Source organism: Lepidochelys kempii, chromosome 19, assembly GCF_965140285.1.
Source record: "Lepidochelys kempii isolate rLepKem1 chromosome 19, rLepKem1.hap1, whole genome shotgun sequence".
In the NCBI taxonomy this organism is placed as follows: Eukaryota; Metazoa; Chordata; order Testudines; family Cheloniidae; genus Lepidochelys; species Lepidochelys kempii.
The window spans coordinates 10,348,797-10,375,692 of record NC_136398.1 but is presented as its reverse complement, the minus strand read 5'-3'; the positions used below and the strand labels follow the sequence as shown (position 1 = coordinate 10,375,692).

At 49.0% G+C, this 26,896-nt stretch overlaps 2 protein-coding genes across 5 annotated transcripts; one reads left to right on the top strand and one right to left on the bottom strand.

The window, feature by feature from the left end:
• Positions 1-2,350: 2,350 nt before the first annotated feature.
• On the bottom strand, positions 2,351-4,046 carry LOC144929556 (uncharacterized). Its single transcript, XM_078849444.1, has 2 exons — positions 3,498-4,046; positions 2,351-2,908 (listed from the first exon to the last, which is right to left on the bottom strand). Exons 1-2 carry the CDS (start codon positions 3,961-3,963, stop codon positions 2,367-2,369), a joined length of 1,008 nt encoding a protein of 335 aa, XP_078705570.1. The 5' UTR covers positions 3,964-4,046; the 3' UTR covers positions 2,351-2,366.
• Positions 4,047-16,157: 12,111 nt separating this feature from the next.
• Positions 16,158-26,882, top strand: KDF1 (keratinocyte differentiation factor 1). 4 transcript variants are annotated; one of them, XM_073317842.1, is made up of 4 exons: positions 16,158-16,234; positions 20,586-21,703; positions 22,532-22,735; positions 23,009-23,083. In XM_073317842.1, the coding sequence occupies exons 2-3, from the start codon at positions 20,605-20,607 to the stop codon at positions 22,690-22,692; spliced, it is 1,260 nt and encodes a 419-aa protein (XP_073173943.1). In that variant the 5' UTR covers positions 16,158-16,234; positions 20,586-20,604; the 3' UTR covers positions 22,693-22,735; positions 23,009-23,083. The 4 variants fall into 4 exon arrangements, with proteins under 4 accessions (XP_073173943.1, XP_073173944.1, XP_073173942.1 ...); XM_073317843.2 differs by lacking the exon at positions 22,532-22,735 and adding an exon at positions 23,688-26,882 and having other exon boundaries at positions 16,210-16,275; XM_073317841.1 differs by having other exon boundaries at positions 16,210-16,275.
• Positions 26,883-26,896: the final 14 nt, after the last annotated feature.

The following is a 26,896-nucleotide window of genomic DNA, read 5'->3' as shown; positions in this document are numbered from 1 at the left end:
TGGCAGACGCGGTACGGCATTGCTACACAGTAGCAGCAACCCATTGCCTTCTGGCAGCAGACGGTGCAGTATGACTGGTAGCCATCCTCGTCGTGTCCGAGGTGCTCCTGGCCACGTCGGCTGGGAGCACCTGGGCAGACATGGGCGCAGGGACTAAATTTGGAGTGACTTGACCAGGTCATTCTCTTTAGTCCTGCAGTCAGTCCTATTGAACATTCTTATGGTGAGCAGGCAGGCGATACGGATTGCTAGCAGTCGTACTGTACCATCTTCTGCCGGGCAGGCAAGAGATGAGGATTGCTAGCAGTCGTATTGTACCATCTTCTGCCGGGCAGGCAAGAGATGAGGATGGCTAGCAGTCGTACTGTACCATCTTCTGCCGAGCAGCCATGAGATGTGGATGGCATGCAGTCCTTCTGCACCGTCTGCTGCCAGCCAAAGATGTAAAAGATAGATGGAGTGGATCAAAACAAGAAATAGACCAGATTTGTTTTGTACTCATTTGCCTCCTCCCCCGTCTAGGGGACTCATTCCTCTAGGTCACACTGCAGTCACTCACAGAGAAGGTGTAGCGAGGTAAATCTAGCCATGTATCAATCAGAGGCCAGGCTAACCTCATTGTTCCAATAAGAACAATAACTTAGGTGCACCATTTCTTATTGGAACCCTCCGTGAAGTCCTGCCTGAAATACTCCTTGATGTAAAGCCACCCCCTTTGTTGAAGCCAACCCTGTAAGCCGTGTCTTCAGTCGCCCCTCCCTCCATCAGAGCAACGGCAGACAATCGTTCCGCGCCTTTTTTCTGTGCGGACACCATACCAAGGCAAGCATGGAGCCCGCTCAGATCACTTTGGCAATTAGGAGCACATTAAACACCACACGCATTATCCAGCAGTATATGCAGCACCAGAACCTGGCAGAGCGATACCGGGCGAGGAGGCGACGTCAGCGCAGTCACGTGAGTGATCAGGACATGGACACAAATTTCTCTGAAAGCATGGGCCCTGCCAATGCATGCATCATGGTGCTAATGGGGCAGGTTCATGCTGTGGAACACCGATTCTGGGCTCAGGAAACAAGCACAGACTGGTGGGACCGCATAGTGTTGCAGGTCTGGGACGATTCCCAGTGGCTGCGAAACTTTCCCATGCGTAAGGGCACTTTCATGGAACTTTGTGACTTGCTTTCCCCTGCCCTGAGGCGCATGAATACCAAGATGAGAGCAGCCCTCACAGTTGAGAAGCGAGTGACAATAGCCCTGTGGAAGCTTGCAACACCAGACAGCTGCCGGTCAATTAGGAATCAATTTGGAGTCGGCAAATCTACTGTTGGGGCTGCTGTGATGCAAGTAGCCCACGCAATCAAAGATCTGCTGATATCAAGGGTAGTGCCCCTGGGAAATGTGCAGGTCATAGTGGATGGCTTTGCTGCAATGGGATTCCCTAACTGTGGTGGGGCCATAGACGGAACCCATATCCCTATCTTGGCACTGGAGCACCAAGCCGCCAAGTACATAAACCGCAAGGGGTACTTTTCAATAGTGCTGCAAGCTCTGGTGGATCACAAGGGACGTTTCACCAACATCAACGTGGGATGGCCGGGAAAGGTGCATGACGCTCGCATCTTCAGGAACTCTGGTCTGTTTCAAAAGCTGCAGGAAGGGACTTTATTCCCAGACCAGAAAATAACTGTTGGGGATGTTGAAATGCCTATATGTATCCTTGGGGACCCAGCCTACCCCTTAATGCCATGGCTCATGAAGCCGTACACAGGCAGCCTGGACAGGAGTCAGGAGCTGTTCAACTACAGGCTGAGCAAGTGCAGAATGGTGGTAGAATGTGCATTTGGACGTTTAAAGGCGCGCTGGCGCAGTTTACTGACTCGCTTAGACCTCAGCGAAACCAATATTCCCACTGTTATTACTGCTTGCTGTGTGCTCCACAATATCTGTGAAAGTAAGGGGGAGACATTTATGGCAGGGTGGGAGGTTGAGGCAAATCGCCTGGCTGCTGGTTACACGCAGCCAGACACCAGGGCGGTTAGAAGAGCACAGGAGGGCGCGATACGCATCAGAGAAGCTTTGAAAACCAGTTTCATGACTGGCCAAGCTATGGTGTGAAAGTTCTGTTTGTTTCTCCTTGATGAAACCCCCCGCCCCTTGGTTCACTCTACTTCCCTGTAAGCTAACCACCCTCCCCTCCTCCCTTCGATCACCGCTTGCAGAGGCAATAAAGTCATTGTTGCTTCACATTCATGCATTCTTTATTCATTCATCACACAAATAGCGGGATGACTACCAAGGTAGCCCAGGAGGGGTGGTGGAGGAGGGAACGAAAATGCCACACAGCACTTTAAAAGTTTACAACTTTAAAATTTATTGAATGCCAGCCTTCTTTTTTTTGGGCAATCCTCTGTGGCGGAGTGGCTGGTTGGCCGGTGGCCCCCCCACCGCGTTCTTGGGCGTCTGGGTGTGGAGGCTATGGAACTTGGGGGGGAGGGCAGTTGGTTACACAGGGGCTGTAGTGGCAGTCTGTGCTCCAGCTGCCTTTGCTGCAGCTCAACCATACACTGGAGCATACTGGTTTGGTCCTCCAGCAGCCTCAGCATTGAATTCTGCCTCCTCTCATCACGCTGCTGCCACATTTGAGCTTCAGCCCTCTCTTCAGCCCACCACTTACTCTCTTCAGCCCGCCATTTACTCTCTTCAGCCCGCCACTTCTCCTCCCGGTCATTTTGTGCTTTCCTGCACTCTGACATTATTTGCCTCCACGCATTCGTCTGTGCTCTGTCAGTGTGGGAGGACAGCATGAGCTCGGAGAACATTTCATCTTGAGTGCATTTTTTTTTCTTTCTAAGCTTCACTAGCCTCTGGGAAGGAGAAGATCCTGTGATCATTGAAACACATGCAGCTGGTGGAGAAAAAAAAAGGGACAGCGGTATTTAAAAAGACACATTTTATAAAACAGTGGCTACACTCTTCCAGGGTAAACCTTGCTGTTAACATTACATACATAGCACATGTGCTTTCGTTACAAGGTCACATTTTGCCTCCCCCCACCGCGTGGCTACCCCCTCAACCCTCCCCCCTCCCTGTGGCTAACAGCGGGGAACATTTCTGTTTAGCCACAGGCAAACAGCCCAGCAGGAATGGGCTCCTCTGAGTGTCCCCTGAAGAAAAGCACTCTATTTCAACCAGGTGACCATGAATTATATCTCACTCTCCTGAGGATAACACAGAGAGATAAAGAATGGATGTTTGTTTGAACGCCAGCAAACATACACTGCAATGCTTTGTTGTACAATGATTCCTGAGTATGTGTTACTGGCCTGGAGTGGTAAAGTGTCCTACCATGAAGGACGCAATAAGGCTGCCCTCCCCAGAAACCTTTTGCAAAGGCTTTGGGAGTACATCCAGGAGAGCCGCGAATGCCAGGGCAAATTAATCCTTTCACATGCTTGCTTTTAAACCATGTATAGTATTTTAAAAGGTACACTCACTGGAGGTCCCTTCTCCGCCTGCTGGGTCCAGGAGGCAGCCTTGGGTGGGTTTGGGGGGTACTGGCTCCAGGTCCAGGGTGAGAAACAGTTCCTGGCTGTCGGGAAAACCGGTTTCTCCATTTGCTTGCTGTGAGCTATCTACAACCTCATCATCATCATCTTCTTCGTCCCCAAAACCTGCTTCCGTATTGCCTCCATCTCCGTTGAAGGAGTCAAACAACACGGCTGGGGTAGTGGTGGCTGAACCCCCTAAAATGGCATGCAGCTCATCATAGAAGCGGCATGTTTGGGGCTCTGACCTGGAGCGGCCGTTCGCCTCTCTGGTTTTCTGGTAGGCTTGCCTCAGCTCCTTCAGTTTCACGCGGCACTGCTTCGGGTCCCTGTTATGGCCTCTGTCCTTCATGCCCTGGGAGATTTTGACAAAGGTTTTGGCATTTCGAAAACTGGAACGGAGTTCTGATAGCATGGATTCCTCTCCCCATACAGCGATCAGATCCCGTACCTCCCGTTCAGTCCATGCTGGAGCTCTTTTGCGATTCTGGGACTCCATCATGGTCACCTCTGCTGATGAGTTCTGCATGGTCACCTGCAGCTTGCCACGCTGGCCAAACAGGAAATGAGATTCAAAAGTTCGCGGTTCTTTTCTTGTCTACCTGGCTAGTGCATCTGAGTTGAGAGTGCTGTCCAGAGCAGTCACAATGGAGCACTCTGGGATAGCTCCCGGAGGCCAATACCGTCAAATTGTGTCCACAGTACCCCAAATTCGAGCCGGCAAGGCCAATTTAAGCGCTAATCCACTTGTCAGGGGTGGAGTAAGGAAATCGATTTTAAGAGCCCTTTAAGTCGAAATAAAGGGCTTCATCGTGTGGATGGGTGAAGGTTTACATCGATTTAATGCTGCTAAATTCGACCTAAAGTCCTAGTGTAGACCAGGGCTGAGGAAGTATGTACGTATTTCTCTCTCCTTCCCTCCACTGCAGCCTCCTGCTTCTCTTTCTAGGGCAATCACCTTGAGCTCTTCCAGGGGATAGCTCATTCTGTGATCAGGACTGGTTAGCCCGAGCCCTCCAGTGGTGAGCCACCTTGTTACAGAGAGTCAGTAGCAGAGTGGGGAATAGGGCTGGGCATATTGACTCCCAGTCCTAGGTCCTATTCACTGCCTCCCTGGTAGTAAGACTTTAATTTTTCAGCTTGCAAGAAGCCACAGGAGCAACTGCCCATAGCAATAGATAGACCAGGGGTTCTCAAACTGGGGGTCGGGACCCTCAGGGGGCCACAAGGTTCTTACATGGAGGGTCGCGAGCTGTGAGCCTCCATCCCAAACCCTGCTTTGCCTCCAGCAATTATAATGGTGTTAAATATATAAAAAGTGTTTTTAATTTATAAGAAGGAGTTGCACTCAAAGGCTTTCTATGTGAAAGGGATTACCAGTACAAAAATTTGAGAACCACTGAGATAGACACATGGCAGACATTTAGAAAAACACCTGAGAGCAATTTGCAACCATTCATACACACAACCTACCATACACCCTCCAACAGACAGGACAGAAACAAGACACACAATCCCCCCTTGCACACTGGTGTCCACATGCTCTAATGTGCACACCTTCCCTCCCCCCACCTCCATTGGTGACACATTCATACAGATAAGAGATGGGGCCATGCCACAGGATTACGGCTTCCCTGAAATGTTTGGGGGTGTCATGGTCAGACCTGGGGGCAAACCCATTTCAAACATAGATACATCCCTTCCTCCCCTGCTGTGGCCTGTCTCTCCCATCACCCTCTGGAGTTCATGTTCCAGGCAGGATATTTTCCAGGCTAGTCTGAGTCCTGATTTGTTTCAAACAGATTGTACTGTGGAGACTAGGCATTTGGAGAGAACACATTTAATCTGCTTTTAGCGTTCCGTGATTCAGCAATAGCCCAGCTGTTCCTGGTGCTCTGATGCATCCACGCTGCCTCTGCTTCCCTTGGCATACCCTGGTTCACCCTCTTCACCCATTTAACCCCGGGGGCAAAGGTAACTCCAGCATCCTTGCCATCTCTGCACTAGGAAGGACACTGTGCTTCTCTCTGCTTCAGAGTCTGACATCCTCTCTGCGAGGCCTGTGGGCCTGGCATGGGCATGAGACACCCTGCCTCAGTCAGTGGACTGCAGCTGCATGCTGCCAAAGGGGGGGCTCATGCCCACAAGGAATTAGAGGTAAAGCTTTAGGTATTGGGCAGATTTTGTCTCTGTTGTGTGCACATGAAGGAATTGGGGCGGGGGGTGATCATGAGCAGCATGGGACAAACCCTGTTTCCCTCCTTCCACAGCAGAACCAGCTCAAGGGGGGGTGCGTGGGGAGAAGGCAATGTTATCTGCTGGTTACAGCTGGAGGCTGGGTGTCAGGAGACCTGTGTCCTACTTCTAGCTTTGCCACTGACTTGCTGTGTGTAACCTTGGGTAAGTTACTTAACCTCAGTTAAATCATCTGTAAACTGGGGAAAACAGGACTGCCCCACCCCTGACCAGGTTGAGAGGCTTTGCTGATGTGTGTACTCCTCACATGGGAGCCCCACAGAAGGACTAAGTTGTGTTATTACAGATGGGGTGGGGCGGAGACAGCCTTTGGCAGAGGCTGAGCCAGTCGCTGTGCTTTACGAGGACCCTCTCCTGTCTGACCTGATCTTCTCCGTCTGCACATCCTGGTCCCCTGTCCAAGCAGGAGTCCAGGTTCCTGCTCAGTAATCTGCACCCGGCACCCCTCTGCCATTGCCAGCAGGTGCAAAGGATCCTGGGAGCACATTTGGGAACTGTGAATAGAGGCGTCCGTTGCAGTATCTCAGCAACATGAGATATCTCAGCAACATGAGATATGCCCATGGGGGGGAGGACAACTTGGCTGATAGGGCCCAGGATGGGCTGGGAGGAGGGAGAATGGGAATGGAACAAGAAGAAAATTACTAGGGGTGCCTGGTTTTCAGCTTTACTGAGGGCCCTAATAAAGTTTTGGCTTCACCTAGGACACTAATGGACCTGGGGAGAGAGAGGGAAACAGAGAGGGGGTGTACTGGCCCTTCAGTTCTTGCTGAAAGCAGCGTGTTCCTGGGCTTCTCTTTGCCAAGCTGACCCCAAGGATGGGGTTGGCTGGTCTGGTCCCTCTGGCTTCCTCATGCCCTCACGCTGCATTACTAGCTGGAGCATCGGCATACTGGAGCTTCAACCTCCCGATGCCCAGTTAGCTTGAGTTTAATACACCACCTACCTCGAGCTGGTGATTGTTGTGTGGGAATGGGAGGCGGGTTCAGGGCTACCCTGGAGTTATACCAGGAGCTAACACTGCAGTGAAGACAATCCAGAGAGCCATGGGCTGGCCCTTACTATCTGCCAACCATTTAAAAGCTGGTGGCTGGTGGACTCTTTAGAAGTGCAGAATAATATAACCTTCATGAATTAATTAATGTGATTACTATCACTTCCCCAGTTGCCCAGGAGCTTTTCCCATGCGTCACTGGTGCCAGTATGGGGAATCTAGGAGCTGCAGCTTTCCCCTCTACCCCACAGACCCTGATCCAGCTAAAGAAGAGAGCAGAGAAAAATCACATCTAGTGGTTAGAGCACATTAGGGTGACCAGATATCAAATGTGAAAAATTGGGACAGGGGGTGGGGGGTAATAGGTCCCTATATAAGAAAAAGCCCCAAATATCGGGACTGTCCCTATACAATCGGGACATCTGGTCACCCTAGAGCACATGACTTGGAGTCAGGCTGCTTGGGTTCATTCTCAGCTGTGCTGCTGACTCACTGCATGACCTTGGGCATGTCCCTTTCCCTCTTTGTGCTTCTGTGAACTCATCTAAAACAGGGATAATGACACTGGATCTGAGGATGGACAGGAACTGTGAGGATTAACTTGTTAATCTTTGCAAAGGGCTTTGAGACCCTCAGCTAGAAACAGACTAGTGGAGGGCAAATTGCTCCTGATAAAGAGGAAATGTGGATGCGCTGCTGGAATATTGCTCATGTGCAGCTCCTGGGGTGAATCCTGTGACCCTTCCCCCGCCCGCCATGAGTGACCATGGTATGGAATTATTGTCAGGGGTGTCTGGGGTCACTGAAACGTCCTGGCATAAACTGGAGCATGTTCAAAGTCCTCCTCCAGCACCCGGAGCTCCAGAAGGAGTAAGGACCGTGCCAGAGTTGGTAGCAATGAAAAGAACAGACATTAAAATTAGCAGCACGCCTGACCTCCGCTAAAGATGCTTTCAAGCACTTTTAAAAGCCTCAGTCTTCTGGGAGCTCAGGCCATGCACTGCACAGACCCTGATGAACAGGCCTGATGTCAGCAGGTGCCTTGCGTGCTGCGAGCTAGGCAGTTCTGTCTGATGCATTCGCCTCCGTGCTGCTGACTAATGCAGCTTCCTTGCCCACACCGTGACGCAGAACAGTGCTCAGCAGCAAACTGAGCTTCTCTTCCTACCCAGGCCACGTTCCTGCTGTCACTAGGCTTAAGAGTCTGCTCAATGCCCAGCGCTAACATGACAGCCTTTGCACTGGGGAGAAGAGTGGAGAATGTTGGTCATAAACTTGGAAGGAACCAACCTGAGCTGTGTCCATCGCTAAAGCACTGCATATTCCCCGGAGCTGCAGTGAAGATCAGCTGGATTCAATGCATATCCTTATTCCAAATAAAGCCCAGAGCACTTCCAGTTTAGAAGGTGACTGCTCAGGTTGGAGGAATCTTATGAGCAAATGAAAACCAGTGTCCAGGTATTTTTAAATAGAGCTGGAGCCAAAGTGAAATGCCAGAGCCCAACAGCCCTGAACTCAGGGGAAGTTTGAACTTCATGGGCCCGTCTCTAATAATGCAAGAATAATAAATTAATAATGCCCGGGAGGTATTTTCGCTCTCTTGACCGGCACTCTGGACACCTGACGAGGAAAAAGGCAACACGTTTCCAGGCAGCGCTTTGAATTGCACACAAATCAAACCCCAGCCAGCAAAACGACATGAGCGGGAGTGAAGCACCATACTCCCATTGCCGCGGCTTCAACAGATCCACCCAAAGTCTCTGTGCTCTTTTGAAAAGGAACCAGCCGCCTGGTACTAACAGCACATTGTGATCTGATTTCTCTCTCTCTCTCCTTCTAGCAGCCTGGCTGGTGCATCTCACACAATCCCGTGTCAGTCACAGCTGCTGCTGGGCAGGGTGCTTTGGTGTTCCACAAATGTCAGCCTCATTCTTCTCAGACCCTTGCCAGCCAGCTGTCCCGGGATAGGCTTTGAGTATGAAGTGCTCTGCACCCCATCACTTCTCTCCTTTCCCCGAACCCTGGAGCAGAACTAAGCATCCGCCACCCCTACACTCCAGGCTGGTGAGTCATCAGCATTCAGAGATCCAATGAGTCACTCAAGGCAGCAGGAAAAAAGAGTGAATGAGCCAAGCTGCCTGGCAGGTCTGCTCCGTGGAAAGCGCAGTGCGTCTCCAGCGTGCATAATTGCATGCCACCACCATGCAGCGAACGACACCAAACCAAAGCAACAATGCCCGCAAGCTCCTCTCTCTGGTGAAAGCAGGGACTGTGTTTGCATGGGACTTGTTTTTAGCCACCATCGCCTTGTTAAAAGAAAAGGAGGACTTGTGGCACCTTAGAGACTAACAAATTTATTTGAGCATAAGCTTTCATGAGCTACAGCTCACTTCATCCGATGCTGTAGCTCACAAAAGCATATGCTCAAATAAATTGGTTAGTCTCTAAGGTGCCACAAATCCTCCTTTTCTTTTTGCGAATACAGACTAACACAGCTGCTACTCTGAAAGCTGTCATCGCCTTGTTGTTACCCGGAATTCTTTTAATCCAAAGCTCTTCGTAACGTTTATTCTGTGAGAGGTGGTGTCATAAATATAAAGGGAAGGGTAAACCCCTTTGAAATCCCTCCTGGCCAGGGGAAAGCTCCTCTCACCTGTAAAGGGTTAAGAAGCTAAAGGTAACCTCGCTGGCACCTGACCAAAATGACCAATGAGGAGATAAGATACTTTCAAAAGCTGGGAGGAGGGAGAGAAACAAAGGGTCTGTGTCTGTCTATATGCTGGTTTCTGCTGGGGATAGACCAGGAATGGAGTCTTAGAACTTTTAGTAAGTAATCTAGCTAGGTATGTGTTAGATTATGATTTCTTTAAATGGCTGAGAAAAGAATTGTGCTGAATAGAATAACTATTTCTGTCTGTGTATCTTTTTTGTAACTTAAGGTTTTGCCTAGAGGGGTTCTCTATGTTTTTGAATCTAATTACCCTGTAAGATATCTACCATCCTGATTTTACAGGGGGGATTTCTTCATTTCTATTTACTTCTATTTTTATTAAAAGTCTTCTTGTAAGAAACTGAATGCTTTTTCATTGTTCTCAGATCCAAGGGTTTGGGTCTGTGGTCACCTATGCAAATTGGTGAGGCTTTTTATCCAACATTTCCCAGGAAAGGGGGGTGCAAGTGTTGGGAGGATTGTTCATTGTCCTTAAGATCCAAGGGTCTGGGTCTGTAGTCACCTAGGCAAATTGGTGAGGCTTTTTACCAAACCTTGTCCAGGAAGTGGGGTGCAAGGTTTTGGGAAGTATTTTGGGGGGAAAGATGCATCCAAACAGCTCTTCCCCAGTAACCAGTATTAGTTTGGTGGTGGTAGCGGCCAATCCAAGGACGACGGGTGGAATATTTTGTACCTTGGGGAAGTTTTGACTTAAGCTGGTAAAGATAAGCTTAGGAGGTTTTTCATGCAGGTCCCCACATCTGTACCCTAGAGTTCAGAGTGGGGGAGGAACCTTGACAGGTGGTATCAGGAAATAAATCAGGGAGGACACGACCGTCCAACCTATAGATGGCTGGCACAAAGAGGACAATGCAAGAGTGCTTTTACTTGGAGCTAAGCCTTTCTTAGTCTCAAGTACTTACACACATCTGCAATAGGTTAGTAAAACACCCCCAACCCTCGATAATTACCGAAGCTGAGTGTGGCTTTCGAGTGGCACCATAACAGCCTTCTGCTGGCCAGGCTTCTGTCTGCCAGTGGGGACCAAGATGCATCCAGAGGGAGCGTTCCTGAAGAGCTCCTTCTGAGAGAAGTCCAATTACCTTAAACTTTCCCCCGTTATTTATACATTAGTAATACAATGACATATTCCTTAAAGAAACTTGCTAAGCAAGCAGTTTTAAAAGGTCAAACACCTTATGATCGTCAGTTAACCAGAGATTTTTTTTTTTTTCCAGAGTGTCCATGCCTTTGGGCCCTGACAAACATTCCCAGGGGCACGTATAAACAGACTTCTTGTTTTTTTAAAATATTTGCATCAGCAATTCCAACACCTAGCAGGAAGGGCACGGGGACAAGCAGCCCTGTCCGTGGCACCTAAAACCCCCTCCCCTGCTGCCTTGGTTACACTGAGGCCGCTGCATGACCAATTTATGACCTGCTGACTTGGCTACTTTTAGCAATAAGCAAGAATGGCTCAGTCCGGCCTGCTAACTTGACTACTGTTAGCAACAAGCGAGAGTGGTTTAGGCACTTTACTGGTTTGCCAAAATCTCCCCAAACACTGTCTACACTGGGGCTCCCATCCTGGCTCCCACAGGCGGGGCTGCTCTGGCAGGAAATGATCAAGACAAAAGTTTAGTGGAGACAAGGCCATGAGACATGCAACTCACCCAGAGCCTGATCCAAAGGAATGACCCCCCCACCACACACACGCTTCAGAGGGCTTTGGATCAAGCCCACAGCTTGCATATTCCCGTCCCTGCCACATAGCAGCAGTTTGTAGAGGTGCATATGAGGCTTTTGACCAAGTTTTGCTTTGTGTGGATTTCTGCCTTTTCTTTGCTTTGATCCCTGCCTTTGTCATTCCCGTGAGCTCAGACCCTCAGCAAACACGCAGTTATTACCATTTGACATCGTTTAGATAGCACCAGAGGGGCACACTGCACCTACCAAGTGTCTGAACTGCATCCATGGGTCTTACAATCAGGCCCAAACCTGCAAACTCTGGCTACTGGGCATAGCACTTACTGCCAGGCTATTGACTCCAAAGCAACTGGGCCTGCCGGTAAGCAGTGTGCCTGGTAGTGTTGCACAGTCAGGTCCGAAATTAGATCTAGGATAAAACAAATGGCAAATCTTTAAAGCCCTGATTTAGGAAAGCATTTAAGCACATGCTTAACTTTAAGCATGTAAGTCCCCCTGGATTGCTATTGCTGTCTGGCATTTTCAGAGGAGAGTTCTTCATTCTGGAACTCACCTCTCCTCTCCTTCATCCAATATGGTCTGAGATCGTCAAGTCTCAGGGCACAGGGTTTACCATAGGAGGCAGCAAGGTCCAGTCAGGAGATCTGGATCTGTTCCTGGTTCTGCAGCTGACTGGCTGTGTGACCCGGGCAAATCACTGAACACCAACATTTGCAAAAGTGGCCTCTGATTTCGGGCGACTCCGTTTCTGGGTGCCCTGAACCAGCCACTGTGAGCCTGGTTTTCAAGACTTGAGCACCCCTCAACTCCAGATGAAGTCAATGGGAGTCATAGGAGCTCGGCACCCCAGAAAATCATGCTCAACGGTGTCTCAAAATGAGCATCCAAAAATCGGAGGCCGTTCTTGCAAATGTTGGCCATAAACTCTGTGCCTTGGCTTCCCCGTCTTTAACGCAGGGATGACTTTTGCGAAGAACTTTGAGATCTATGCACGAAGAGTGGATGTCAGTGAGGTGGACTTTTGCTTCAAGCAAAGAGTGGGGTTGGGTGTTCGGCATTAGCCTAGTGAATTTTGTGGTATTATCTTTCACGTACGGGGCTGGGAGACCAGAAGATGGTCCCTTCTTTTTAAAAAAAATCTCAAAATATAAATAAAAGGCTAGCGTGGGTTTCGCTAGATAAGGGGTCGTGTGTGGCAGCAGGGTTAAAATATTAGTAATTAGGAAGGGAGATTTGCCCTTGTGGGGGACGGGCTGTTATTCCCACAGAGCAGGTTATTTGAGTTGATTAGTTTCATTTTGGTTGTGCTGTGTTTTCATATGTGTGGATTACTTTAAACTGTCTCCTTGGTACTTGTTGTTTCCAGGCCTGTTGAGAGAAGCCTGTTTGAAGGTGGGGTTAAAGCGGAGTGGGGTGCGCACACAGCAAAGCATGACTCAAGGATGCGATCACTGCAGACCATGCTTTGGCATATTGCAGTGGCATGGCCCTCATAAAAGGGCTTTGGAAGTCCCCCTCTAAAGGGAAGGGGAGGGAGCGGTGGTGGTGTTCTTGTACACATATGTGTAAAGAGAGACATGAATTTACCTTTTGCCCTTCTGTGGCAATTCCCATCAGAGATCTCAAAGCACTTTATAAATATTAATAATTTGTATTATTGCAGCACCTAGGAGCCTGAGACAGGGAAATACTATTTCCATTTTACACGTGGGTGAATTGAAGCAAAGAGATTTGAGATGATTTCCACAGTATAATGGAGGGAGTTCATGACAGAGCCAGGAACAGAACCAAAGTCTTGATGCCAAGCCTCTGCTCTAACCACTAGACAACGTTCCCTCTCTACATTGTAACAGGCTGATGCTTTGAGTTTGTATTGTGGTGTGAACAAAGCTTTACATGGCCCTCTACAGAACCATGCTAGTCTGATGGCCCAGACAGTCCCTCAGTGCACAGCACCATGCCCTCAAGGGAAGCCCTCAAGGCCTGCTTCCCGCCCAGCAGCACAGTGCAGGTCAGCAAGAATGGTGTGCGGGATTCCTTGTCTTGCCCCAGGATTCCAAACACCCAGCCCTTTGGACTACTAGTGTGGATGCAGAAATGCTTTAACTTAATATGGTTACAGTTTAAACCACCCAAGTAAACCATTTTCAAAGTGATTTAATTTGGTGCCAGTGTGGGCAGGGCATAACAGTCCAGATTACCCGTCGCTGAGAGTGGATCAGGGCACTGCCGGCTCCCTTCCTTTGTCAAGACACTGCCACTTTGCTCCAGCCTCTGCTTGGTTTGCTATATGCAATGCCACCATTCATTTCTCCTCTCTGCTCTCCCACACCGTTTCTGAGCCCCCAGATGTCAGCACATGCAGAAGTACAAGGACATTGCTATTAGCAGTAGGAGCTGGTATCTTGGCAACAGTATCAGCTAAGACAATTTAAAAGTAGAGGGGGTTCTGAGTGTCTCTGCTCTGCTGCGATGGATGAAGAACTGTAAAAAAACTCCAGACCCACTTCCATTTCTCAGAATGGCAGCCATGTTAGTCTGTATCAGCAAAAAGAACGAGGAGTACTTGTGGCACCTTAGAGACTAACAAATTTATTTGAGCATAAGTTTTCAAGGGGTAAAATCCACTTCATCGGATGCATGCAGTGGAAAATACAGTAGGAAGATAAAAAGAAAAGGAGTACTTGTGGCACCTTAGAGACTAACCAATTTATTTGAGCATGAGCTTTCGTGAGCTACAGCTCTCTTCATCGGATGCATACCATGGGCTCATGCTCAAATAAACTGGTTAGTCTCTAAGGTGCCACAAGTACTCCTTTTCTTTTTGCAAATACAGACTAACACGGCTGCTACTCTGAAACCTGTCAGTAGGAAGATAGATATATACACAGAGAACATGAAGAAATGGGTGTTGCCATACCCACTATAACGAAAGTGATCAGTTACGGTGAACTATTATCAGCAGGGAAAAAAAACAACCTTTCGTAGTGATAATCAGGATGGCCCATTTCCAACAGTTGACAAGAAGGTGTGAATAACAGTGGGCGGGGGGAGGGAAATAAGCATGGGGAAATAGAATCATAGAATATCAGGGTTGGAAGGGACCTCATGAGGTCATCTAGTCCAGCCCCCTGCTCAAAGCAGGACTAATCCCCAATTTTTGCCTAAATGGCCCCCTCAAGGATTGAGCTCACAACCCTTTTACTTTGTGTAATGACCCATCCACTCCCAGTTTTTATTCAAGCCTAATTTAATGGTGTCATTTGAAAATTAATTCCAATTCAGCAGTTTCTCATTGGAGTCTGTTTTTGAAGTTTATTTGTTGTAGTATTGCGACTTTTAGGTCTGTAATCGAGTGACCAGGGAGATTGAAGTGTTCGGTTTTTGAATGTTATAATTCTTGACGTCTGATTTGTGTCCATTTATTCTTTTACGTAGAGACTGTCCAGCTTGGCCAATGTACATGGCAGAGGGGTATTGCTGGCACATGATGGCATCTATCACATTGGTAGATGTGCAGGTGAACGAGCCTCTGACAGAGTGGCTGATGTGATTAGGTCCTATGATGGTGTCCCCTGAATAGATATGTGGACAGAGTTGGCAATAGGCTTTGTTGCAAGGATAGGTTCCTGGGTTAGTGTTTTTGTTGTGTGGTTGCTGGTGAGTATTTGCTTCAGGTTGGGGAGCTGTCTGTAAGCAAGGACTGGCCTGTCTCATTTCTGGATCTTGTTTGAACTACAGGTGAAAAAGAATAATTACTGGAGGTCAAGGCTGCCACCTACTGGCCAACACACCTCAGTGTGGGCTACCACTTATTTCTTCATTCTAGTGCTTTGCTTTTCTGCAGCTTCTCCCGCCTCAAGATCTCAAAGCCTGTTACAAATCTTAATTAATTAAGCTTCCCCGTAAGGTGGTCAGTATCATTATCCCCATTTCAGGGATAGGTAAACTGAGGCATAGAGCGGGGATGTGGGTTGCCCAAGCCCACACAAGAGATTAGAGTCAGGTGTAGAACCCAGGAGTCCTGACTCACTCCCCTGCAATAACCATTAGGCCAGACTCCGTTTTGCACGCATGGTCTGTACATCCAATAGTTTCAGTGTTCAGATACGAACTATAGGGGAGTCCCGGATGAGGCCTTGTGAAGCCTGGTACTTGGGAGAGCAGTAGGACTCAGGGGAAGAGCTCCGGAACTGGGGGTCAGTGGGTGAAGGGATCTCGGGGTGGGGGGTAATTCCTGGAGGGGAGTCAGTAGCTGCAGAAATTGGGGGGGAAGGGTGAGAGGAGGGTTTGGTGGACACTCCTTGGAGGGGGGCAGGAGCAATGATTGGGAGGAGTCAGTCCCGGTTGGGGTCCTAGGGTGTGTCAGTGTCCGGGCGGAGTTGGGGGGTGTGTCAGTCCCATTTGAGGGTCCCCAGGGGTGTCAGTGTCTGGGGGGGGATCAGTCCCTGTTAAGGATCCCAGGGGGGGTCAGTGTTTGGGGGGGGTCAGTCCCAGTTGGGGGTCCTGGGGGTGTCAGTGTCTGGGGGAGTCAGTCCCGGTTAGGGGTCCCAGCGGGTGTCAGTGTCTGGGGAGGTCACTCCCGTTTGGGGATCCCGATGGGGGTCAGTGTCTGGGAGGAATGGGGGGGTCAGTCCCGGTTAGGGGTCCCAGGGGGTGTCAGTGTCTGGGGGGGCCACTCCCGTTTGGGGGTCCCGGTGCGGGTCAGTGTCCGGGAGGAATGGCGGGGGGAGTCAGTCCCGTTTGGGGGTCCCGGGGGGGTCAGTGTCTGGGGGGGTCAGTCCCAGAGCGGGAAGAAATCAGTGGCTGGGGATCCCGGGGTCCGTGCCTGGGAGGGTCCGGCCCGGAGAAGCGGGAGGTCACCGGCGGGGCGGGGCGGGGGCGAGAGGCTGGGTGCAGGGCCCAGGAGCTCAGTCCCTGGGCCCTCGTCCGCAGCGGGGGGAGGAGCTTCGCCTCTTCGAGAAGCGTGTCCCGAGCGGCAGCCCGTAGCGGCGGGTCACATGGTCTCACCTGGCTCAGGTGAGGGAGGGGCCGGACGCCGTTCACCTGGCTCGGCACAGGTAACTCCAGGGCCGGGCCTGGCCAGCGACCCCCCCACGGCGGGAGGGGGCCCGCTTGGGGAGCCCCCCCCCGCGTGCGGGGGGAGCAGGCCCCGCCCTGCCCAGGTCGCTCCCCCCCGACACGCTGCGGGGGGGCGCCCCAGACCCACCTCAGAGACCCCGCCGGCGGGGGCCGCCCCGGGGGGCCGTTCAGACCCCGCGCGGGGGGAGCGGGGGCCCGGGGAGCCGGGGCGGGGTTCTCCCGCCTCTGCTCGGTGGCTAGGGGTTTGTGTGCCGCGGGCAGCGGTTGGGTGTCGTGTGCGGGCCCCCTGTGGAGATCGTAGGCACCGTGCGCAGCCCCGCAGGGGTCCGCGGACCAGAGGGTGTAACCCACCGGCCTCGGGAGATCCAAAGCCGCGGATTCCTCGCTGCCTTGAGGCAGGGGGAGCTCTCCGCCCCCCTCCCCACGGAATCGGTCTCCGCTCCTTGTGACGGCCCTTCTCCAACACCCCCCACACACCCCCCCAGCAGGCTGCCTGTTTGATGGTGTGACATTCACCCAAGCACTCTGTGTCCCCCTCCCTGCCTCCCCCAGCCCGCTCGCTCTGGGGGCGGGGGGGACACGCATGTTGTGCTCCCTGTGTGTTGCTGGGCTTGGGAGGGTCCTGGGCTCCATGTGGGATGACAGATCTGGTGTGTGTGTGTGTGTTCAAGAAATGTGATCAGCTTCCTAGGGAGCGTGTGATTGACTGGAACCACAAACGCCAGTGCAGCCGTTGCCACTTCATGTCCTGTCCTCTGAAAGAGCTGCTGCGGACCCAGTACCTACAGTGCCATCGTTACACTAGATGCACGTCTGTTACTCTTTCTTTGGAAAATATTTTTAGTTAAGTTTTTAAAAAGTAGCAGTGTGCTGTGTTGTTGGGAACGCCCAAGGTGTTTGTGTCAGAGGTAGATGTACCTCCGTTTATGTGAAAATAACTTTGTCTGTAGTCGCAAAAAGACAAGGAGGACTTGTGGCACCTTAGAGACTAACCAATTTATTTGAGCATAAGCTTTCGTGAGCTACAGTTCACTGCATCCGATGAAGTGAGCTGTAGCTCACGAAAGCTCATGCTCAAATAAATTGGTTAGTCTCTAAGGTGCCACAAGTACTCCTTTTCTTTTTGCGACTACAGACTAACACGGCTGCTACTCTGAAATTTGTCTGTAGTGAATCTTCAGGAGAATGAACAGTTTATTATGATTTGTACAACAGTGGTGTCTAGGATCGCCAACTGAGATTGGCAACTCCATTGTGCTAATGTACAAATGTATAGTGAGAGACGAGCTTTTGATCTAAATAGACAAGACAGATGTGAGGTGGGAGGGGAAACTAAGGCACAGCAGCAAAGTGACTTGCCCCAGATTGCCCAGCAAATAAGTGGTAGAGCTGGGAATAGAACCTGGATGTCCTGAGGCGCAATCTACTGTCAGCAAAACCACTGTAAGGCAGGTTTGAACCCTGGCAGCAGTGTGGTTTTTGAAGAAACTGTAAAAGCTATTGAGGGTTGTGTGTTTGGATGCAGGTCACATTAGAAATCAAGAAAGGATTAAATTTGAAATACAGCAGTTTGGATGTTCTGAAAGGCCCCCTTTTATCCAGTGTTTCCAAATCCTCCAGTACTAGATAGGGATGAGTCAAAGCTGTGGCCAGCCTGGTTATTGGCTTACTGGTTTCGATAATTCAGCTAAAATAACAAGGAGTCCGGTGGCACCTTAAAGACTAACCGATTTATTTGGCATAAGCTTTCCTGGGTAAAAAACCACTTCTTCAGATGCATGCAACTGAAGAAGTGGTTTTCTACCCATGAAAACTTATGCCCAAGTAGTCTTTAAGGTGCCACCAGACTCCTTGTTGTTTTTGTGGATACAGACTAACACTGCGACCCCTTAATACTTGATAATTCAGCTCGTTCTTATAACTGATTTTGAAGGAGATTTCCTCTCCCTCTCAACAAGGAAGATCTTAAACCCTGGATAATTAGAAGTTCCAACTACTCACAAATACCATTCTTCTGAAATGGATGCTTAACCTCTTTAGAAGGATCTTGTTGGTTCAAATAAGATTGATGCTTGAGGAGGAAGAAGGCTACCAACTTCATTGTCAGTGTCAATTTGGCAAGTGGGTTTTAACCCAAATATTTATTTGCCATTGTTATGCAGCTGGTTACAATTTAGCATCTGGGCTTACGGTCAAAGGGAACACGTCTTTGGAATCCTGGTAGTTGGGCTTTGACTATAGTTTGATATCTGTGTTGGTTGAGAAGTCTTTATAGTCTTAAACTTGTGATCTTGTGGTGAATACAGTGTGCAGCTGTGATCTAATGGATTGAGCACAGGATGTGAGCAGGAGATAGGTTCTATCCCTGACACTGTATTTTGCACAACCTTAGATAAGTCATTTAACTGCTGTGCCTCAGATATTTTTTCTTCTACAGTGGCAATAATACCCACTTTATAAGACACTTTGAAACCTCAGGATACTAAGCGCTATATAAATGACCATTACTTTATGGGCTTTGGATATATGTCATTCTTTTAACATGACCTCTGTATTATGACTAATCTGTCTTCCTGCTGACCAGTAATGGCTCTCCACTTGGAGAATTTGATCAGCTCAGATGGGTTTTTTGGTGCATGAAAACTTGATGAAATTGAGCAAAAGCTGGTGGCCTGACTCAACAGTGCCGAGCACCCACAGCTCCCGGTGAAGGCAATGCGAGCTGGGGGTGCTTATCCTCTTTTTCAGAAGGTGCTATCTGAGTTTTTATATTTAAAATGTCTAGGAGTCAGGGAAGGGGAACTCTCAGGGTGTGTGTTAATCTTATAAAATACATAGGTGAGACCAGATGGCCTGAAGAAGAGCTCTGTGTCGCTCAAAAGCACGTCTCTTTCACCAACAGAAGGTGGTCCAGTAAAAGATACTGCCTCACTCACCTTGTCTCTTTTATATCCTGGGACCAACCCAGCTACAACACTGCAAGATACATAAGTATCAGCCAAGGCTAACGAAGCCAAAATGTCCATGGAAAACAGTGGCACGGAGGCTAGGGAAGCTTATCCCCAATGTATAAATATCTGCCAAGCACTCCCAGTCCCCATGTCAGTTACTTTGGCAGGGCTACTTTTAAAAAGTGGCAGTGGTCGCCCTCGTTAGGGTAGGAGTAGAGAGGTTATATTACCTTTGTATTTGACACTGGTGTGACCACTGTTGGAATACTGTGTCCAGTTCTGGTGTCTACATTATAAGAAGGATGTTGATACATAATACAGAGGGTTCTGAAGAGATCTGCAAAAATGATTAAAGGATTGAAAAGCATGCCTTATAGCGATAGACTCATGGAGCTCAATCTGTTTAGCTTAACAAAGAGAAGGCTAAGGGGTGACTTGATCCCAATACCTATAAGTACCTATATACGGAGCAAATATTTGATATTAGAATCATAGAAATGTAGGGCTGGAAGGGACCTTGAGGGGCCATCAAGTCCATCCCCCTGCACTGAGGAAGGACCAAGTAAACCTAGTCCATCCCTGACAGGTGTTTGTCCAACTCATTTTTAAAAGCTTCCAAAGATGAGGGGAGGGATAGCTCAGTGGCTCAAGCATTGGCCTGCTAAACCCAGGGACCACCCGCCTTCTGAACAACTTCAGAGTCTGAATCTCCTTCCATTTATGCTGGGGAAGCATCTTCTGAAGGTTATAGTGACTCTGATGCCGCTAAAAGTAGCATTTTAAAAAATAAGTGGCTTTTCTGACTTCCTGCTTCCTTTTGGAAGGCACTTAAAACTTGATGTTTAAAGCACTAGTAAAAGTACTGCAGGGAACATTGCCCTGGTCAGGGGTTGGGCAGTGGTTCTCAAACTTCATTGCACCATGACCCTGTTCTGACAACAAAAATTACTACATGACCCCAGGAGAGGGGACCGAAGCCTGAGCCTGCCTGAGTCTCACTGCCTAGGGTGGTGGGGTCAAAGCCTGAGGGCTTCAGCCCTTGGTGGGGGGCCAGTAACCTGAGCCCTGTCTCCACAGGCCGAAGCCTGAGCCTTGCCGCCCAGGGCTTGAAGCCCTCAGGCTTCAGCTTTAGCCCCAGACCCCAGCAAGTCTAATGCCAGCCCTGGTGACCCCATTAAAACAGGTCACAACCCACTATGGGGTCCACACCCACAGTTTGAGAACCACTGGGCTAGATGATCCAGGTGTCGTCCTTCTCTGATGATTCTTAGACGCTGGCTGGAGACAAAGTTACTGTGACAATGGCTCTAAATTTGACATGAGACCTTGTTCTTCAGGTGCCTGAGGTGGTGAGCCATGCTGGGCAGGAGAACAAGACACCCCCAAGAAATAATCAGCAAGCACCGAATGAACCTATCCCACCAGGATGCTGTGCCCCAAAGGATCAACCCATCCAAAGAGTGTGACATCAGCCTGGAGGTGTTTAGCAAATCCACACCTGAACTCAAACAGAGCCGCAAGCTGGCACAGCAAGCACGGGACAGGAGAGCCCGCAAAGCTGACCTCAAAGACTCCAACGGGAGGGAGGCAGAAACAATTACCTTTATTTCTGGCACAGCAGAGGCTCCCCAGACCCAGAGCTTGTGCTGTCTTTCTTTGTCTCAGGCCTGGAACGCCTCCAAGGCTGTTCTCTGCTGTATAGTGGCCTGTGGGGGCTGCTTTAAGAATTGCAGCATTCACATCCCCTGCATGGGTCACACGGAGACTTCAACTGATGATGGAAGAAACAGAGAGCAAAATGGACGTGTGCCTAGCAACAGCCCTGCCAACATCTCCCCTGTTGAAAAGAATGGGAACCAGATCAAAAAGAATACCATGGGGAGCAGCTTCAGCTACCCAGATGTGAAACTGAAGGGGATCCCTGTCTATCCGAACCGGAGCCCTGGCAACCATACAGATGCAGATTCGTGCTACAAAGAGCCCCTGCCAGAGAAGACCTTCAGAAACAGCATAGAAAAGCCACCACTCCCCAGCAGCCACCGGAGCTCGGAGGAGTATTATTCCTTCCATGAGTCTGATCTGGATCTCAGTGAGTTGAGCAGCTCTATGTCTAGCAAAGAGATTGATGTCTTGATCTTCAAGAAACTGACAGAGCTCTTCAGCGTCCACCAGATTGATGAGCTGGCCAAGTGCACATCGGACACAGTCTTCCTGGAGAAGACCAACAAGATCTCAGACCTGATTAATAGCATCACTCAGGACTACAACCTGGATGAGCAGGATGCTGAGTGCAGGCTAGTCCGCGGCATTATACGCATCAGCACCCGGAAGAGCAGGGTCCGGCCCCCCATTTCCATTCCTGCCACCAAGAGCCACGAGGAGAAGATGAGCAGAGGAAACCCACCGGACAGCGGCAATGAAACCATGCTGGAGTCCCTAATCCCCAGCCAAGACGGTATGTGCAAGTCCCTTGTCCACACTAGCTTTGCAGCTCAGCTCCCTGTGTTTGAGAGCTGGGTTCACCTTGGGATATGGAAACCCTGGTCTTGTGAGGCTCCTACTTTGGAGTTTGCAGGGAGTGGAGTTGGAAACTGAACTGTAGCATCAAGGTTATTTTCCTGAGTTAGGGGGATCCTTATTCCCCTTCTAAATCCTGAAGATAGCCACTTAATACTGTCCAAGTCCCTGAGAACCCACTTTGCAGCTAGTATCCTTCTTGATGACTCACCATACTTTACTCTGCCAGAGGGGTTTGTGCTCAGTGATATAAGGGGCTGGTGATGCTGGTTCTGTGCTAGTCCTGGCTCTCCTCCCTAACCCCATCTTAGGAAGCAAGGCCATGAGTCAAACTCAGGTCACTGGGATGATCAGATCCGGCACATGCCAGAGCACTTCCACTAAGGCTAGTAAGCTGGCCTTCTTAATTAAGCTTGGCCAATGTTGTTCTTGGATAATGTTCACCTCCTGACGCTTTCTTCCCCGTGTCTCATTCTCAAGCCAAAGGAATCTCAGTTTCTCTGCCCGTAGCATGAAGGAACTTTCCCAATCTAGTAACAAATCTGAAACAATTGTTTATCAACAGTCTTGGAAAACTGGCTGGGTGTGTATGGTGGGGTTTCACCATGTTAATTTTCTAATCTTTCATTCCATTTCCGGAAAGCCTTTCCTTCCCCTACTCTCCTCCTTAACTTAGAGTCCAGTAACGTAACAGTATCCACTTCCAGACTTCTGAACTGCACATTGAGGCCGGTCACTAGCTTGTCCCCTATCGTTCTTCTCTTAGGTGTTAGTTACCTGCAAGTATCTCAAGTGCTGCCTAACCCTAAAAGAAAAGGGGGAGCTGCTGACAGAGTGGGAGGGCCTCTTTCTTTGGAATGTGCACCCCCTGTCCGAGTACCTGAAACTGCTCACCTCCAGGACATGCCACAAGGCGCGCTGTCTTAGGGCTCTTGAAGAAGCAAATATTGTTGGATGTGATGGGGAAGAAGTAAGACTATTCTATTTTTGGGCTCGCTGGTTACTTAGTTATAGGGTTGCTGTTGCTTTATTGTATTTCAATAGTTGTCAGAGGCACAAGAATGTTTCTTAAACCTAAAGAATAAAGAAGTAGTGAGCTTAGTCCTGATACTCAGCTGGATACATGCAAGTGATATTGGCTGTTGGGAGAGAACTTTATATGTTGCTGGCAGGTTTGTCTGCTCATGGCACCATATACACCTTCAGTCTCTCCCCTCTCAGCACTTCTGAATTCTCTTTCCAGATTTGGCTGTGCAGATATCAGAGGAAACCACAGCAGATGTGATAGCCAGGAACATGAGGCGGTTCAGCGCTGCAGGTAACACCTCTGTCTCTGTCATAGTGAGAAAGCAAAGGCTACAGCTCTTCCAGCTTCCATTGTGACTTTGGGATGCGGCACTTGTTGAATAGAGGCCATTTCCTTCATTGGGAGGACCCAGGCTAGTACGTATGTACGTACACACACACTCTTTTCTCCTGGGGCCTGAGACCAAGCCTGAGGGTTTTCAGTCCCCAAATCTCTTGACAAAGTTTGAAGGGAAGTGAAAGCATAGTTAGGATGGGATTTTGACTTCAGCCTGAGGGTAACTTACAGTGAAGTGAAGCAGCGGGGGCGAATTATTTACCAGCAGATGCCTTGGGCTCTGTTCCTCTCCCATATTGCTTTTAATGTTTTGCATCAGAGAGCGGCCGTAGGCTGAGCTGCTAGTTCCCCTGTGTGTGTGAAGTGACAGGATCTCTTCTGAAAGTTGCCTCTGATACTCTGGGCTGTTCCCTGCCTGAGGGCGTCAGCTGCTTTCTCTTCCCTCGCCATACGTAAGCCCCTTCATGGCAGCTGTATCTGTGTAGCTCCTGAGGATTTTGCTGCTGCAGTCTGTGCCATTTTATTTGAACTTATTCCCCCCCCCCCTTTTTTTTCCAAGGGTCTCCAATGAGCAGAGCTTCCTCCTACCAGGACACAGAGACTGATTCGTCTGGAGCACCGCTGCTTCAGGTTTACTGTTAGAATAATGGACCAAGGCAGGACTCTGTGGTGGGAGAGGTCACTGGGCCTTACAGCAAACAGAGTTCCTCATCTCTTTTCATATAGAACATGCTATGCCACTTTATTTTCTTCAGTTCTCTTTTTCCCTTGTTAAAGTTCAACTTGCCCCTCAATCTGTGGGGTGCATTGGATTATTTTTCTGTGTGGGGGGGATCATAACAGAACCTTGAGGAAATGGACCATGAATCTAGTGAACTTATTCAGACAGTGGGACATGAGTTCTGGGAACAGAAGATGGACAAGGGGATACTGACAAACGGAATATGTTCTGCCTTTGTGGGAACTTCCACTCTTGGAGTGCAGTTTTAGTACCCAATCAGACATCCAGCTGTTGCCCAGCTCCAAGAGTCAGCTGTACAGTTTTTGCCCTTCTGGTACTGTAGATGTTAATGTATGTTGTGTAGCTTTGTTGATGATAGGAATGTCTTTACATTTGTAGCAATTCTGTTGAGGTGAACTCCAAGGCTGTAAGAACACCTGTTTAAGATCCCAGATGTCTACTTACCGTTGCTGGCCTTGATTGTCCCAGAGGCTGAGTCCTCTAGGCACAGTAGCCAGACAAGCTTTCTTGACAAAGTGCCTTACACCTGTCCTGGAGGGACCACCTCAGAAAAGAGAGGGTAGTTCAGCCTTCAGGGTTCGTTTAATCCTTGGCCTCTTTGTAGTGGGTGCCAACAAAGCAACCAAGCCATTTAATGCTAACTACAATGTGGACAACTTGTTGACGAGACTAACTGGACTGCGACCCAACTCTTGTCTCTCAGGTTATCATGCAACCATTGAGTAACAACTTTAAATCACTGCCAGTCTGGTGAGAACCACTGACATGAGGTATTAAATAGACAAAGGTGTTGATTTATAACTCATTTGCCAATCAGCTTTTCCCTCACTCACCTGCCAAGGCTTACATAGCCCTTGGTGATCATGTGAACTGCTGGAGAAAGCCCTGACCTTGGGTCTTAGCAGGTAAGTGAAAGACCAGACTTTTTTTAAAATTACAAATCAGTCCTCCCTGTAACTCTGCCTGTGTGTTTGGGATCTTAAATGCTCCTTAGAAATGCTCCCTGGAAAACTTTGCTGTTGCCTTTAAAGGGAGGGAGAAGGGCTTTTTGGGGGAACTCTCCATGAAGTATATGTAGGGAACTGATTATTGCTGTGTAAATGTGACTCTCACCCCCCTTCGCACAGGGGTGTTCAGTGTGCTCAGCCTCTTTCCTAGAAGCTGTGGCCACCCTAAAGGCACCAAACTGGGTGACCTTGAGGGCTGCAGCTTTGCAGAAGCCTGAGGGCTGCACCTCATTGGCATCTCCACTGGCTCGTTATCAGAAAGTAAACACACCAGCTGTGAGATTTGTTTATACACCTCGGTGCCTTAGCAGGGGAATAGGAAATGCTCGTTGGTGGAATTAACCAGCAGTGAAACCGGTGTCCAGTGTTACTAGAGACAGACAGTGGCAAAGGTGGGCTCTTGCCCTGGTGTATGCCGCACTTCTGTGCTTCAGCAAAGGAAAGGTGTCTTGAGCTTGTAGGTTGGGACTCTAGAGCCTGTGTTTGCCTCCTGTGCTTTTCAAAGATTTGTAGCTTTTGGTTCCTCACTTCACTAAGTAGGGCTTATATAGCTGCCAGTTGTGGACAGAACCCCTTTGAAACATACCATTCACCTGAGCCACATTTAAGTCCCACTCAGACCTACTTGCTGTTCTTGTAAATTACTTGCTTTTAAAAAATACAGATTCAATCATATCACTTGAAACATCAGAAACGCTGGCTCATGAATCAGTGTTGACTCGGCAATGATATTTAGGCTAAATAACTGATCCCACATCACTTCGAAGCTTCTTCCACATTTGCCTGTGTTTTCTTGTGGCGCTGTGTTCCACGTTTGGGCCTTTGGTGGGCTCAGAGGGATGGTCTGGCAATGCGGGGGCCACTGAAGTTTTGGTGAGTTCGATTGTATTTCCTTAGGCTTTGTTTTTAAAGCAATGAAATGTAAATTTGAAAAAGCCCTCCCACTTGTTCATGTGAGGACCTGACTCCTGGCAAACAGAGACTGACTGTAAATACGTAATATTTTACATACTACATTTGATGGGCCTTGCTGACTCTTGGCTTCTGAACTAGTTTGTAAATATGTATTTGGATAAGTTTGCTTTTTTAAATGCACATTTACGTGACAACGTAGCCTGGCGCCTACTGCTGGAACAAACTGGTTCCATATAGCACCTATGATGAGGCAGTTTCAGGAAGAGCTGCCCATGGCTGCTGCCCAGATGCAACAGCAGACTTTTACAACTGTTTATACAGCCATTTATGCCAATGGTGCCTGACAATGTATGCATCTTAAAACTCCGAGTGAAAAAAACCAGTGGGTGTTAGAGGTGTAAAACAATTCCTGAAACTGGCAAACCTGTTTTTTGGTTTTTTTTAATTGCTCCCTATTTAATTATGCTTTTAAATTTCAGCCTGAAGCAGATTTTAAGCACATCCTTTGCTGAAGGGTCTGGGAGAGAAGGGCGTGTGTAGTGCCCTGCAGCTGGCAGACAGCAATGGTCCAGCTAGAAGTTTCTCTTTTGGTTGACCATTGTGTTAATGACAGATTTCAGAGTAGCAGCCGTGTTAGTCTGTATTTGCAAAAAGAAAAGGAGGACTTGTGGCACCTTAGAGACTAACCAATTGTGTTAAGTCTGTATATCTTTTTTCCCTGGTTGATTTAATGCAGCCTGGTGTCTGGGGAGCAATGAGGGTCTGTGTAAATAAAGTAGCCTCTTGGGAGCTGTCTGTGTGCAGGGAAATGTGTGTGGGGGAGTTAATAAAGGGAAGACACTGTCAATGACAATTCTACAGAACTGAGGCGAATCTTCTCTACAGTGTCTCTCTTCTCCCCCCCATCCCCAAATCTTGTACTCATTTAATCCATCTGGAGGAGCCACACCCTCATGAAGCGGGGGGCGGGGGGGGGTCAGAGCTTTTAGTTCTCCTGACCCTCTGACTTGAAGGACCAGTTTTGCCTTTTTAAAGTCAGTTACTCATCTCGTAGCTAGTTTGCAAAGTCCTGCTCCTGCACCTGCTGTCGCGCTCCTTTTTTGG